The 16,002-nt window shown below is 54.6% G+C and overlaps 1 protein-coding gene across 1 annotated transcript in view; it reads left to right on the top strand.

The window, feature by feature from the left end:
• CDCP1 (CUB domain containing protein 1) overlaps positions 1 to 16,002 on the top strand; it is a 64,168-nt gene that overhangs the window by 25,734 nt on the left and 22,432 nt on the right. The window contains exons 3-4 of the mRNA XM_004476777.4: positions 1,624 to 1,986; positions 3,035 to 3,403. Of these exons, the coding sequence (XP_004476834.2) occupies positions 1,624 to 1,986; positions 3,035 to 3,403 (732 nt within the window). The remainder of the gene's footprint in view (positions 1 to 1,623; positions 1,987 to 3,034; positions 3,404 to 16,002) is intronic.

Below are 16,002 nucleotides of genomic sequence, written 5' to 3'. Positions count from 1 at the left end.
TCCTTAAAGGTTTTTCGCTGGGTGGGATGCAGGAAAAGGTGTGGAAGCACGCCCATCATTTGACTGCTCTTACCTGTGTGTCTGTCCCAAAACCAGAGCTCTCAGCAACGAACTAAAACCCGCTTTCGTGATCTGCCTGTCCCAGTGTCACGTGGCTGGTGGCCAAGCCCAGGCTGGGAGCTGGGGCTTTCTGAATCTAGGTTCTTGGTGTGGAATTATATCACAATCTCCCGCTGTTTCAGGCGTTAAACAGGGTTGAGAAAGGTTTAGGGTCTCCCTGGACTAGAGTCCCTAACACCCAGCAGGGGCCTGCTGGAGAGAGGTACGGGGGAAGCTACCTGAGGCCAACTTTTTGAAGGAAAGAGGTGGCTTGATATAAATAATTCCTAAAGAACAGGTCCTGTGTAGTGGCACGCAGCCTCGTGTCAGCCGCGTTACTCCCGTGTTATCTAACCCTGGTCGGGCAGCCCAGTGCACTGGCGAGACCGCAGGTTGAACCTACACAGCCCGGGCTTGTCCTGGGATCGCCACGTACTTCCTGCAAGCGCTGGCGCTGCTCACCCAGACTCCGCGGCTGCTGCAAAATGAGAGGTTTGGCGTGGATGAGCTCAGAGGGCCTAGACATCTCTGAAATGTTCCCCATAATTCCCTTGGACAACACTGTCAAATAGCCCAAGAGAGCAATAATAACAATCTGCAGACCACTGCACTTGATCCCAGGTGCAAGACGACAAAAGCCTTTCGTGTCACGTTGCTCGGTTTCCATGGCTTCTTCCACACTGCCCTCTCACCGCCTCCTTGATAGGGACGTTTCATGTTTTGTTTTAAAAGGCTCAGGAAACAAAGCACATGGAAGGATGCCATTGGCTGAGAGCATTTTATTTTTTAATCACCCGCCATGGTAATAAAATACCAGCATTTAAACCTTGGGACAGGAAGACACCTGTGCCATGAAGGGGAGTTGTTGGTGATGGGCGTGTCGATGGGAAAACCACTTTTCAGTGTGCGTCTTGGCATTGTGCCCGAGAAATTGTGAATCTGGGGCTCTCCAGATGGAGGAAGTAGGACTTTCTGCAGCATTCTTTCCATTGCAAGTGGCCTCCCTCTGGCTTCCGGGAAAGCCAGTGCAGGGGCCCACCAGCTGGCTGGTGCAGCTTGGAAGCCTGGTAGTTAGGAGGGGGCTTGGTCTGGTTCCCTGAAAGCAGAGTCTGGGGCGGGATTCTGTGGAAGAACCTTCGTGAAAAGAGGGCAGCGGGACAGAGAAGGGAAGAAGCTGAGCAGGGATTGGTTTCCCCGGAGGCCTGCCTCGACCTGACCCCACAGCAGCGGCGCCAGCGTGAATTTGGCGTCGCCGGCTCTGTCACGGGCAGCACGGCGGCCAGTGCTCCAGCGCCAGGCGCCTCCTGGCTCTGGGAGTCGCTTGGGGCCTCCTCGGGGCAGGGTGGGTCTGTGGGCCCCCCGGCCACCACACTGGCAGCAGCGGGGGGCGGGCACCCAGCCTCGTGCTGGTCAAGGCCACCTTGGCGACACCCCGAGCGTGGCCGTGGGGGCCGAGCGGGGCGTGGCGTGCGTGGCCTCGTGGCCCTGGTGATCACAGGTTGTTTTTTTGTGGCTGTGTTCCAGACTGCATGTCCGGCCCGTGTCCCTTCGGGGAGGTCCAGCTCCAGCCCCCGACAGCGGCGCTGCCCGCCCTCAACAGGACGTTCGTCTGGGACGTGCGTGCCCACAAGAGCGTCGGCCTGGAGCTACGCTTCTCCCTGCCCCGCCTGCGGCAGATTGGGCCGGGCCAGCGCTGCCCCGACGGCGTCACGCACGCCATCAGCGGCCGCCTCCGCGGCGCCGCGGTGGGGATCGGGACCTTCTGCAGCAACGGCACCGTGTCCCGCATCAAGATGCAGGAGGGCGTGAAGATGGCCTTGCACCTGCCCTGGTCCCACCCCAGGAACGTGTCCGGCTTCAGCATCGCAAACCGGTCGTCTATAAAACGTGAGCGCCCTTCCCCTCCCCGCTGTGGGATCTGGCCGGGCCGGCAAAACCACCCCGGTCCTGGCCACCAGCGTTCCAAGTTGGCGCGTTGTGTGGTTCTCCCTCAGTGCTCAGCGGAGGACTCTGCGCTCCTGGCAGCAATGTGGCTCAGCGTCCCCGGTGTGAACGCAGCCTTATCTATGGAGCAGCAAGTGACAGCTCTTTTCTTTGTTCCTCTGTGCACAGGAGGTTTTTTCCCAAAGAAATGAAATGGGGGAGCAGGTGCAGCTCAGTGGCTGAGCACCTGCTTCCCGTGTATGAGGTCCTGGGTTCAATCCCCAGTACGTCCTAAAAAAAAACAAAAGAAAGAAAGAAATGGGATTGGTTCTCCAGACCCACCATGGTTGCTCCATTTTTAATTTCTTTGTCCTGTTTTTGGTCTCACATTTCTACTTCTCTTTCAGCCCTGCGCTACAGCTGGCTGACCCTAGCTCACAAGAGCCGGCTGTTAAATACTCAGCAATTTTATAAGCTGGCGTTAAGCAGAGCCATTACTAAAACTAAGTATAGGAACATGCATGAAATAAATTATATTAGAAGCAAAGGTAATAAATACCCAGAACTCATCCCTTCCTAATTACTTGGCTACTTACGATTCTGCGTGCTCGTAGGGTTATTTGTGTCGATCGCGTGTGTGGTGGAAATAACACGCCGTGGGGGTATGTTGGTGTGCGTCTCTTCCCGGCTCCACAGCCGGGCACCTCGTGTAGCCGGGCACCTCGTGTAGGCGGCTCGAAATGAGCCACGGCGGGAGCGTTTACACCGTGGAGGTTGGCAGGCGCTAGGCACCAGGCCGCCTCTTTCCGGCGAGTCGTTTATTGCACGTTTACGCGCACAGCGCTGGTGCCCTGCTTACCCAGCCCGCCTTGGGCGTGGACGTACGCGTGCACACCAGCCGCGCTGAGAAGCGTAATTAGCTCGTTCTCCAGCATCCACGCCCCTGGGCCCCGGCCCATCGGGGGGTCTGATCGCCTCCCTTTCTCTCTGGTTGGGGTCTGCCCCCCCCCAGGTCTGTGCCTCATCGAGTCCGTGTTTGAGGAAGAGGGCTCGGCCACCCTGATGTCCGCCAACTACCCTGGGGGCTTCCCCGAGGACGAGCTCATGACCTGGCAGTTCGTGGTCCCGGCGCACCTGCGGGCGAGCGTCTCCTTCCTCAACTTCAGCGTCTCCAACTGCGAGAAGAAGCAGGAGCGGGTGGAGTACTACATCCCCGGCTCCGCCACCAACCCCGAGGTGTTCCAGCTGCAGGACCAGCAGCCCGGCAACATGGCCGGGAACTTCAATCTCTCCCTGCAGGGATGTGACCAGGACGCCCAGAATCCCGGGATCCTCCGGCTGCAGTTTCAAGTTCTGGTCCAACATCCACAGAACGAGAGCAGTAAGTGGCGCCGCGCTTTCCTCCCCCCACCTCCACCCCCGCCCCAGCACCTGCTGTCCTCCCCGGGCCGTCTGTTTACAGAGAGGCTCCTTCCTGGTTTTCACCTGTGGCTTCTGGAAAACTTGGACTCTGGACCTGTAATAGTTCAGGAAGTGGTTGCGGGGCCGCCAGGCAGGCTCGTTGGTGCCCTCCTGGCACGAGGGCCTATTTTGGCTCGGTAAGCGGAGACCAAGTCTCGCATTCAGGGCGCGAGGTTGTTTTCAGAAGGCGTTGGAAGGTTACCTTCTAGAGTTTGTGTCTTGACCCTGCAATGTGAATTAGGGTGTTACCGGTATGACACAATGACAATAGCTGTTTGTGGTTTTTTTAAGATTTATTTTTTATTTATTCCCCTTCCCCACCCCCCCACCCCAGTTGTCTGCTCTCTCTGTCCATCCTCTGTGTGTTCTTCTGTGTTTGCCTGTATTCTTGTCAGTGGCACCAGGAATCTGTGTCTCTTTTTGTTGCGTCATCTTGCTGCATCAGCTCTCTGTGTGTGCAATGCCGCTCCCGGGCAGGCTGCACTTTCTTTCACACTGGGTGGCTCTCTTTACGGGGCACATTCCTTGCATGTGGGGCTCCCCTATGTGGGGGACACCCCTGTGTGGCACGGCACTCCTTGTGCACAGCACCACTGCATGTGGGCCAGCTCCACACGGGTCGGGAGGCCCTGGGATTGAACCCTGGACCTCCCATGTGGTAGACGGATGCTCTATCAGTTGGGCCAAATCTGCTTCCCACAATAGCTGTTTTATGGCCCAAGCCACCCCATGCCGTGGACACACCTGGCAGCCTCAGCTATTCCTTCTTTCAGCCCTGTAGGGGAGGTGGGAATCGTCTTCCTTTACAGCTGAGAAACCAGAGGTTCAGAGCAGAGATAGCCTGATGTCACACGGCTCGCCCAGAGCAGGGCAAGCCTGGGACCAAGGCTGTGCTCTGGGCCACTCTGACCCCAGGCCGGCGGGCAGAGTCCGCGGGGGCATCTTTCCACAATCTCAGGTGCCAGGCCGTGGACCGAGCGCCTCCTCACGTGGGGCCCCTGGATGCTCACCCTGGTCCTGACCCTGAGGGGAGTGGAGTGGGTTTTGAGAGAAAAGGTACAAGATGAGTTCGCAGTGGCTGTTCGGGGGGCTCTCCCATGGACTGTGAGGATCACGTGTGACGGGGGCCTTAGACCAGGACGTGTCCCATGTGTGCCGAGGATGGGCTCTGACCAGAGGGCTGCTTCTTGTTCTTGTTTTTATTTTTAAAGATTTATTTTTTATTTATTTCTCTCCTCTTCTTCGCTCCTCCCCTAGTTGTCCACTCTCTGTGTCCATTCGCTGTGTGTTCTTCTGTGTCTGCTTCTGTTGTCAGCGGCACGGGAATCTGTGTCTCTTTGTTGCATCATCTTGCTGCATCAGCTCTCTGTGTGTGCAGCGCCACTCCTGGGCAGGCTGCACTTTCTTTCGCACTGGGCAGCTCTCCTTGCGGGGTACATTCCTTGCGCGTGGGGCTCCCTTATGTGGGGGACACCCCTGCGTGGCCCAGCACTCTGTGTGCAGCAGCACTGCGCATGGACCAGCTCCACACGGGTCAAGGAGGCCCTGAGTTTGACCTCCCATGTGGTAGGCGGACGCCCCATCCATTGAGCTAAATCCGCTTCCCTTGTTTTTATTTTTACTTACTTCCAGGAAGCAGGCAGGGCCAGGCAGGAAAACGTGCGAAGGGGCGTGGGATGGCGTTCTAGCAGGGATGTCGTGGAGGCCCCGAGGGCCGCCCGCTGGCTGGCGCTGCCTGGTGCCCCCTCGGCGCCCTCGGGAAGCCTCAGCTCTGCCCGCGCTGGCCCGAGTGCCCAAGGCTCAGCTCAGCCAGGGAGGAGGCAGGGCTTCCTGAGACGTCCCCCGGAGCTGCCCGTTCACAAGTGTTCACGGCCCACATCGGTTCTCTATCGCTGCGCTGCGTCGGACACAGCCGGGAGGGGACGCGGCGGGGCGGGCTGGGGCTCAGAAGGCGAGGGCTGCCGCCGGCCTCTGAGTTAGCTGTCTGCTGTGACATCGGCTGGGTCGGGTTCTGGAACGCATCGCACGTTTAAACGTGCTCCCGTTTTGAGGCAGATAGTGGTTCACATCCGTTTAGGGGCGTCGAGCTGCTCGGGGGCTTCGGGGTTGCGCTGTCGTAGAGGATGGGTGGGCTTGGCCGGCGGGGATACCGTGGGGGATAAAATTAGGTCGGGTTGGACTCCCCGGGAGCTCCGGTGTCTGGACAGCTCCACCCGGACCCCGAATCGCCCCTCCACTCCCAGGGCCTGCCCGGGGCCCCCTGGCGCTCCTGCCCCCCGTCCTTCGGGAGCGTTTGCGGGGGGCTCATCCGGGGCAGCCCCGCCCGGCGGTCGAGGGCACGGCTCGGGCGCCGGCCTCTGCGTGGGAGCCCCGGGCCCCCCGCTGCTGCGTGGCGAGTCGCTTCACCCCCCGGGACCCTTATGTAAATGGAGGTGACAGGACCAGCCTCGCAAGGGTGCGTGAGGACAAGGTGAGGCAGCGCGGCGCCTGGCAGCTCGAAGGCGCGCTTTGAGGACCCTGTCAGCGCTGGTCGGGGCAGGGGTGCACGGTGAAAAGGGCTCAGCCCTTGTCCTAGAGGGAGGAGACCTGCAGGGCGCAGGCAGTGCCTCATGGGGCGGTTTTCGTGGCGGGTTAGGGAGTCTCGCCCCTGGGACAGGGAACCTCGGGCAGGGAGGAACGTCCAGGGGAGGCCGCAGCCAAGCCCGGCCCTGCTGGAAAGCCCCCTCGGGCTGAGCGCCCGCGTCCCTGCCGGCCTCCCAGGGCTCTGCGCACTGCACCTGCCCTCGCCTGGTCCTGGAGAAGAGGAAGGGAAGCTGGGCGGCGGAGGCTTGAGAGGTGGGCGCCCCTGCCCGTGCTCCTCCCAGAAAATCAGAGGAAAAGCCCCTGCGGCCTGCGCCCGTCTGAGCCCAGGCCCCGGCCTCTTGCCCCCGACTCGCCCCGCCTTTGTCCCCTGTGCAGGAAAGAGCTCCCCAGACAAGAGGCAGCACCCCGAGAGCGCACACGAGGATGGTTTGCGTCCTCAGGCCCCGTGCTGGCTCTGTCCGTCTCCGTGTCTGCGTGCCCTCAGCTCCTCCCGACCTGGAGTCTTGTCTTCTCCGTCTTCCTTCCCTCGGCGCAGTTTCCAGCACATTCCAGGCTCCCCGTACATCCTTGCTGCACCATCTTGGGAGGCAGCACCTTGTCCACAGTGGTCGAGAGCCCGTGCTCCACCCCCATGTGGAGGGCAAGAGGCAGGGGGCGCACCCAGAGGGCACCTGCTCCGAGCAAGAGCAGAGGCAGAGCCTGGAGACCTCCAGCCAAAGAGGTGGCTGAACAGCAGGCCCTGGAAAGCCGCGGCGGGGGCTGGAGGCGCACAGGCCCCCAGCCAGCCCAGACCCCTCGCCATCCATGGCAGGTCCTGAGCACGCTGGTCCAGGCGGAAGAAAAACCTCTGAATGTGGACCCCAGGCGGGTGGTAGGCTGCACCTGATGGGGGGCGGGGAACACCCTAATTAGGACACCCTACTCCCAGAGGTCTCTACTTGGCTGCAGAGTATCGTTAGGTTCAAACCAATCCCAGAGGACTCCCGCAGGGAAGATCTGTGCGTGGTTTGGCCACAAACATCCTGTGTCTTAGGATGAGTGGCATCACAGCTGCCCAGGACCTGGGAGCCACTCACCTGGCTGGCTGAGATGGCAGGTGTGAGCCCCACCCATGGCTGGTGCTGCCCAAAGCGTGCAGCTCGGCGACGCCCGAGAGCCTGGTTCTCGTTTGTCTCCACCAGGCAAATCTTGTTTTTATTAAGTTCTCCGCCGAGCACTCTCTTTTCCTTTTCGGTCATGCAGGTGACACTTTGTTACCTGGAGAAAGAAAAACTAATTCGGTCCTCTTGGAGTTTATCCTGATCAACAAGTAGAGTAAGACCTTCTCCATTGTCCCACGCAACCTGATTCTCTTTTTATGACCATTTCTCAGCTGTTCGGGTGGCCCGCTGGTAACGCTTAGCCAGTTAGTGCTGTTCACCTCTCCACAGCAGCCCCTTTAGCGGGAGCAGGCGCCGGCCTAGGGCGCCGCACGCCCTCCTCTAGCTCCCAGAAGATGAAAATACCAAACGGACCAGCTTCTGTAAGACTGGGTTTCTGGGTTTTCGCAAGTCAAATATCGGAGGTGGGTGTGAGTTTCCAGCATGTTACAAGGGTCGCAGGAGGCTTTGGTTCGTGAATCTAACTACGTGCTGGCCGCGAAGCTTTTACAACCTCTAGGAGCCCCCTGGACCCCTAACTAATTGTTGGCTTTTGTTTTTATTTTTTTGTTCAGTAACTCATGCTCTGTGAGTCTTTATTGTTCTGGCATCATGTATGAATGATATACTTCAATAAAAATTTTAAAAATGTAAAAAGCTTAGTGCAGGGAAGCAGATATGGCTCAAGTGATTGAGCTCCTGCCTACCACATGGGAGGTCCCTGGTTGGTTCCTGCTGCCTCCTAAAGAAGACAAAGAGCTAATGTGATGGATAGGTGCAGCAAGCTGACACAAGAAGATGACTCAACAAGAGACACAAGAAGAAGAAACACATAGTGAGAGAACCAACAAAGCAGGGAACAGTGGTGGTGCAAGCTTTTGGATGCTTCCCTCACACATCCAAGGTCCCAGTTTCAGTTCCTGGTGCCTCCTAAAGAAACAAGGAAGATGAACAGACACAGCAAGTGCAGACAACGAGGGGGTGAGGAGAAATAAGTAAATAATAAAAAATAAAAAGCTTAGCACACTGAAAAAAAAAGTTGTCCTGGCAGCGTTGATTTTGTTGCTTCTGGCGTTCCCACAAAGTCCATTTTCATTTTCAAGGGAGAAGTCTCAGTCTCTGGACCCCGTGAAGATGACCGAGCCTTCTGTCAGTAACCTAATCCCCTCAAAGTTTCCCCATGGCTCTAGAAGCAGCGTCCGTCATTACCACCTGGCCAGGGGCTTTCTGTGGTGAGGGGAAGTCGCCGGGTCTCTTTAAACCCCAGGCTCACCTCGTGTTTTCACATGAAGGCCGAGGCCTCTGCGTCGTGCAGAGCACACAGGATTCTTTCCAGAGTCTTGAGTCCCAGTCAGGGCTCTGCCCCTTGAGGAGCGAGACGCCTTCTCCGCTGTAAAGCGCTGAGAACCACACCGCCTCTCCACCCCTCCTGAGGGTTCGCTCTTTCTAGAGCTTTCCTTTGGTCGGTGAGTGGTTACTAGGCCAGAGGAGGGCTGCCGTCCCCCGCTCCTCGGCCCAGCGTGGACGCTGCACCTATCCTTTCAGCTATTTTGAGACCCAACCAGAAGAGGTGTGGACAGAAGGCGTTTGAAGTGACCGAGGGAGAACACGTGTGCGGGGTGGAGAGTGGTAACGAGGGGCCTCCCTTCAGAGGGTTCGCTCCAGAGCTGGAATCAGTTTTCTCCACAACCTGTGCTCTGTTCGGCTCAACTGCTGGGTGAAAAGTCACGGGCCGCCTGATTATTACACAGTTTTACAACTTTCAAAGGAAGTAAGAACTAACACCACAGTGCCGTGTCACACCCGCTAGGACGGCTGGGGGAAGAAAGGCCGGCGACAGCAAACGAGGGCGCGAATGCGAAGCTGTCATCTCTCAGGCACTCGGGCGAGGGTAAAATGGCGAAGCCGTGAGACCTCTGCAGTTTCCTGGGAAGTGAAATTAACCTACGTAGAAACTCCATTGCAAGCCATTTACCAGAGAGAACTGGAACGCTACGTCCACTCAAAGACTTGTCAAAGGACGGTCACAGTTGTCTTATTTATAACGGACAAAAATGGAATCGGCCCAAACCTCCATCAACTGAAGAGTGGACAAACTCCTTCAACGGACTCCTATGCAGCAGTAACAACTTCTGATACCCACACGACACGGAGGAGTCTTAAAAACATTCTGCTGAGTAAAAAAAGGCAATGCAGAAGAGCCCACGCTGTGTGATCCCGTTTATATGCAGTCCAGAGCGGGCAGAATCAGTGGTGGAAGTGAGAAAGTGGGTGCCCTTGAGAGAAGGGGAGCTGGGGATTGACTGGAGGGGCCAACAGAGAAGTCCCAGGGCTTGGGTTGCTGGTGGTACCGTGGGTGTGCAGAACTGTTCTGGAACGCATTAAACTGAACCCTGAAGGCCTGTGCGTTCTGTTTGTGTAAATTATACCTCAAAAAATAAAAAAGAAAGTCAAGGGAAGATAAACCAAATGGTTAGGAGGGTACAGCCAGGGGCCCGACTGCTCTGGGTCCCACTTACCAGCTAGCTGTGTGACTTCGGAAAAGTTACTTGACTTTGCTAAGATTGTATTTTCTAAAATGGGGAGAACAATAAATAGTACGACCTTCAACAAACTCAAACCGCGGACGTCTCGGGAAGGATCTATTTACTGTTGTATTCCAATGTGACAGAGCCGTGTGGAAGGTGGACAGACCCTCTCCAGGTGTTTGGTGACCGATAGTTGGACTAAACCAAATCCGCCCAAACGCGGCGCACTCTCAGGCATGTCAAGGAACACGTTGGCGTTGTGTGGCGGGGCAGACCAGCGCGGCGCAGCGGGGTGGCAGCGGCGGTTTCCAGCGGGCGTGACGTCCGAGCGAGCTGCACGGGACTCGATCCCAGAGCTCGCACGACTGCCGGTCTACTCGGCGCAGCCAGCAGGCTGGAGAAGAGAAGCCGGGGTCCCCAGAGGCAGCGGGCTTCGTGAAACGGGCACAGGCTTTGTCCTCAGAAGGACGTGGGCTTGAATCCCCATCCCCATGCTTCCGAGACTCAGTTTCCCTGTCTGCAGAATGGGGGTGATAGCACCTGCTGTGCTGCATTGTGTTTTTGTTCTGAATTGTCTCCCGCCCCCGAGGGAGACTTAGACATCCCCCCCCCACTGACGGCAGAGCTGGCGTGGGTCTTTGCTTTAGCCGCTGATCTGGAGGCAGAAGCGGTTCCGACGCCACCCAGGAGAAGCTGCAGCACCCGACGTGTGTTTCCCACCTAGCCCTCTCTCCCGAGCCGCACTGCCAGTCCAGTGTGCAGGTAAGATACGGACGCCTTGTCCCACAAGTTCTCCAGACTTGGCCTCCATGCCCACTTTCTAGAAGCCTCCAGAAGCTGTGATCCACCCACGCAGGAAGCAGAATCCATGAAGAGAGAGAGATGAGGGGTCCACGAGCCCAGAGCCTAATCCAAGACGGCAGCCGCAGGATGGGGGGAGGGCAGCTCAGAAGGCTCTGGAGAGGTTTCTAGAAAGATAAGGTCGATGAGTGTCTGCTCGGTTTGGAGGGAAGCCGAGGCGGGGAGGCGTGGTAGAAATCAGACCCGGAGCTGAGGGTAGCTGAAGCGGCCTTTAACGAGCGGGCTGAGCAGGTGCTGAGCCTGGAAGACCCCAGCAGCCCGGGTGGGGGGTTATAGCTCGTCCTGGGGCGAGACTGCCGCGGGCTGGAGCGGGCTGGAGCGGGCCAGTTCACGCTGGCTTCGCGGTCGTGTGGGCTCTGTAGGTCCATCCCTGTCCCTCGGACCTGGGCTGCTACTTTCAGACCTGAAGGTCAGGAGCTCAGGTTCACAGCACCTAGGAGCGCACCTGCAGGAGGGGGCGGGGGCAGGGCCTCACAGCAGCCGGGTTCACAAACACGGGGGAAGGAAATTTCTGCCCGTGGGAGGTGAATTCTTGATAAGTGAATGGAAACTCGGGAAATGACACAAATGACGCTGATTCACTGCAGGGAGAAGGAAAGCAGTGAAGGTCCACCCCCCAGAGTGGTTATCCACGCTCTCTATTGATTTTGTTTTACAGTCACGGCAACGCAAACAGAATCAGGATCGAACTGAAAATAGGGGCATGTGTTGGCAGGTGGGGGACCTGGAAGTGGGCACGGGCGGGGGAAGGAGAGGGAAATGCACGTCTTCCTTAGAGGGAAGCAGGAGAAAACGCCTGAACCTGGCCACGAAGCAGCTGTTGAGCGACCTGGGGGGCTGAAGCTGGAACCCACTCCAAGAACTGCAGGTTGTTCCAGGAGGGGGGCAGACGCTGGAGGGGGCTCTTTCACGGGAAACCGGGTGAAGCTGCGGGTGGGTGGTTCTCATCCAGGAGCCATCCGCCCCCCGCCCCGCCCCCACCCCGGGGCCACTTGACTGTTTGCGACATTTCTGGTTGTCACGGCTGTCCGGGGGCGTAGAGACCACAGATGGCCCAGTGCAGGGGCCGCCCCCCAGCAGGGCGCCACCCGGCCCCCAGAGGCCATCGCGCCATTGGAAGAACTTACACTCGGAGCCCGTGGAACTTTGATCACCGACAACGCGGGGGAGGGTGGGAGCCGGCTGCAGCTGGGCGGTGGGCCTCGATTGGGTGGGCACGGGCTGCGGGGGCACCCGGCGAGGGCCCCGATGGGGAGGGGCAGGGTGTCCTGGGCTGGCAGTGAGGGTGAGTTTTAAAGGACAGTAAGAAGCAGGCCGGACGTGGGGGCACGAGATTTCAAATCCATTTAATAAACCATGTCGTATTTAAGAGAGCAGCATTGGAATGTTTGCTCCAGCTCCGGGCATGGGGCATGTCTCTGATTAAAGCCCTCTTAGCTGCTGAGCTCCCTGGCGTCCTGCTCAAAAGGAGAAAGTCCACTAACTATACGGTTCTCGTTACTGGGAAGGAGGAAGCCTGGCAGGCCCCCTCGGTAAACAGCTTTCCCAGTGCGGAGCTGAGCTTCCTCGCTGAAGGCAGGGAGGCCAAGGGACCTGGCGGGCGGCATTGCCACCACCTTGCACCGGCACCCACCTAATTTGATGAGTTTCTATAAAAGCTCAATGAATGAAGTTAAAAAGCAACTCCATAAAAATTGACTTCCAGGGCTTCGTAGGGTGGTCTTCTGGGAATGACGGTATAAAGTCTTTCGTGAAGCCATCTGGCAGTCTGTTCTACAGAGTTGAAAAATATTCCTGTTTTACCCAGCAATCACAGTTCTGGAACTATTGTGTAAAAATAGATCAAAATAATAAAGTCAAACACGCAGAAGTGCCTGCCAGAGCCTTGCCGCATATGTGACAAGAAACCACTTAAGAGACATCACTGAAGTGGCCGATACTTGTGCAATTTTTTCCACTTACCCAAGAAAGACATGAATATTTCCTTGTAAAAATTCAGACAGTACAGACCACGCCCACGTCCCCACTTCCAGACCTGTGTCTGGGGTCACAGCTGTGGACCTTGTCGTATTTCTCTCCAGGCCCTTTGCCTCTTCCCGTGCGTGTGTATGTACATGTAGTGTAGGCACATCGTTTTATGAGAGATGTTACAACCTACCTGGTATCTACTCTACAAGTCATTCTACAACTTGCTGTGCTGTATATCTTGGAGGTTTTTATTTCTGTTTAGATCTCCCTCGTTCTTTTTAATTGCTGCATAATATTCCATTCATGAATATTCCATAGTTTATTCAACTTCTCTGATATTAGGTGGTCTCTCGTTTTCCACCATTTCAGTGCTGTGGTGAGAACACAGGCAGGGCATGCTGCTGGGTTCCCAGGGCTGCAGTTTCATTTGTATAGTGATGCCCAAATTGTTAAAACAGCATCTTGCACACTTGCCAGCAGTGTGAGAGTGGGCCTGTTTCTCTATAGCCTCCCCAGCACTTGCTATTACCAGGCTTTTTGATTTCCCCTCATCCGATCAGGGGGAATCTGTAACACTTTCAATTTGCTTTTCTCTGATTACTAGTGACATTAAGAACTTTTCATGTTTTGGATATTTGGACATTTGTTTCTCCTTTTCTCTGAACTGCTTGGTTTTCCTTTACATAGTTTTATTGGGTGATTGTCTTTCTCATGTTCATTTATCAGGTTTTTTAAAATATATTCTAGATTTGAATTCTTGGTTTCCTTTATATTTGGCAAATATTCTTTCTCGGCGTGACCCTTGTCCTCTGACTTTATTTATGGCACCAGTTGTCAGATATTTTAATCCTTTTCTTGTGGCTTTTATCATTCCAGTCGACTCCACTAGCATGAGGCTGTTCTTTGTTCTATGGTGGTGACTGCTGTGACAAGCAATCTAAATTTACTCTTTTGCTAATGGGAGAGTCAGGGCACCCAGCCCAGCCTGTAGAGCAGTTCATCTTTTCCTCGCCAGTTCAAAAACCAGTGTTTATTAAAGACTAAATACCATGACTCTGTCTTTACCCTGCCTAATCTATTCTTCTATTCCTGCACTCAGAGCATACTGTTAATTGTAGGAGGCTGTATGAAGGGGGGTGGAGAAGTTCACTTGGTTGAGTGTTTTGCAGCTATTAAGATGAATGGATAAAAAGATTAGTAACTATGAAAACTATATAGTAAAATAAAGTGTATAAAACAATAAAATAAAAGCAGAGTATGCAGTTTTATGTACACCGTGCTTGTAAGCAGGTAAAAATATGTGTACATATGAACAAGGACTAAAATGAAGAATGAAAACAGCTCAATGCTGTCCATTATGTTTCTTTTTTAATTTCTTTGAAAGTTATTATAACTGTTGCCTTAAAAATAGAAAGATTTTCAAACATTCCCCAGCCATGATACTACTTTACCGTTTTCTTCTCAGGAAATGTTTTGGACTAATTTTTTAAAAAACATTTTATGGTGAAATAATTTCAAACTTACAGGGCAGGTGCATAAATGATACAAATCCCATAGAGAACTCCACCTTACCCCCCCGCCCCCGGATACCCAGGTCCACCCAGCCTAACATTTCACCACCCCTGCCGTTATCATTCTCTCATCTGCCTTCTTAGGTATATGTTTTACGAACATTTGGGAGAAGGTTGCACACATCATACTCCTTGAACATATAAGACTTCTGTGTCCATCTCCTACCAGCAAGGATATTTACTTATGTAATCCCCTTAAGTGCAGTTACCAAGTTTAAGAAATGCAATGTTGATAAAAACTTGCATTCCATGTGCCAATTTCTTTCTTATGTGCCAATAATGTCCTTTTGGGCCTTTTCTCCTCCATTCTTAGATCCCATCCGGTATCATTATTACAGTTAATTGTCATTATCGCTTTAGTTTCTCTTTCTGTTTTTTTAAGTTGGGAAAACCTGTACAACTTAAATCTTCCCCTCCCAGCCCCTCCCGGGCACACCCTTTGGGGGATTTTGATCACGTCTGCAGGGCTGCAGTGCCCTCACCCCCTCCATCCCTGCAACTCTCCCTTCACCCCAACCAGACCCTACACTCGATTTGCTCTAACTCGCCGTTCCCCTCCCCGCCCCCGGCCTCCGCTAACCTGTGCTTCACTCTCCGCCTCTTCGCGTTTCCCCAGTCGCTGATACTTTCTTCGTGGTTACCATGGGGCTTAAACTGAACATCATAAATCTTGTTTGCTTTGATACCAATTTAACAATCATAAACTGTGCGTTCATAGACTGTGTTCCTATACCCCGTCTCCCCACCTTTATGTAGTTCCTGTCACAAATTATATGTTTATACTTAATGAGTCCAAAACCACTGATTTATCATTATATATATTCTTTTTTAGATTTATTTTATTTATTACACCCCCCACCCCACCCCCATTGTCTGCTCTCGTGTCCATTCGCTGTGTGTTCTTCTGTGTCCGCTTGCATTCTCAGCGGCACCAGGAATCTGTCTATTTTGTTGTTGTTGCATCATCTTGCTGCGTCAGCTCTCCGTGTGTGCGGCGCCACTCCTGGGCAGGCTGCGCTTTTTCCACGCGGGGCAGCTCCTTGCCTTGCACGCAGCAGCACTGCGCATGGGCCAGCTCCACACGGGCCAGGAGGCCCTGGATTTGAACTCTGGACCTCCCATGTGGTAGGCGGACACTCTCAGTTGAGCTGCCTCCGCTTCCCTATCATTGTATTTTATGCATTTGCCTTTTAGACCCAGTAGGAAATGTGAAAGTGTAAAAAACTACACCAGCTCTGGTATTTATATTTACCCACATCCTTGTCTTTCCTGGAGATCTTTATTTCCTCATGTGGCTCCAGAGAGCTGTCTAGTGTCCTTTCCTGTCACCCTTTGGCTCTCCCTTCAGCATTTCTTGCAGGGCCAGTCTAGTGGTGACGAGGCCCCGGGTTTTTGTTTATCTAGGACTGTCTTAATTCCTCTCTCATTTCTGAAAGACAGTCTTGCCGGGTATAGAATTCTTGGTGGGCAGTTTTTGCTTTCAGCATTTTTTTTCTCCCCCCTCGTCCCCTTGTCTGCTCTCTGCCCATTCGCTGTGTGTTCTTCTGTGTCTGCTTATATTCTCTTTTTTTTTTGTCTTTATTTTTTTAATTTTACATTCAAAAAATATGAGGTCCTCATATACCCCCCACCCCCCTCACCCCATAACAACAATCTCCTCCATCATCATGAGACATTCATTGCATTTGGTGAATACATCTCTGAGCCCCGCTGCACCTCATGGTCAATGGTCCACACCATAGCCCACACTCTCCCACAGTCCACCCAGTGGGCCATGGGAGGACATACAATGTCCAGTAACTGTCCCTGCAGCACCACCCAGGACAACTCCAACCCCCAAAAATGCCCCCACATCACATCTCTTCCTCC

Source organism: Dasypus novemcinctus, chromosome 26 (genome assembly GCF_030445035.2).
Source record: "Dasypus novemcinctus isolate mDasNov1 chromosome 26, mDasNov1.1.hap2, whole genome shotgun sequence".
Classification (NCBI taxonomy): domain Eukaryota; kingdom Metazoa; phylum Chordata; class Mammalia; order Cingulata; family Dasypodidae; genus Dasypus; species Dasypus novemcinctus.
This window is presented reverse-complemented; position numbering and strand designations above follow the sequence as displayed.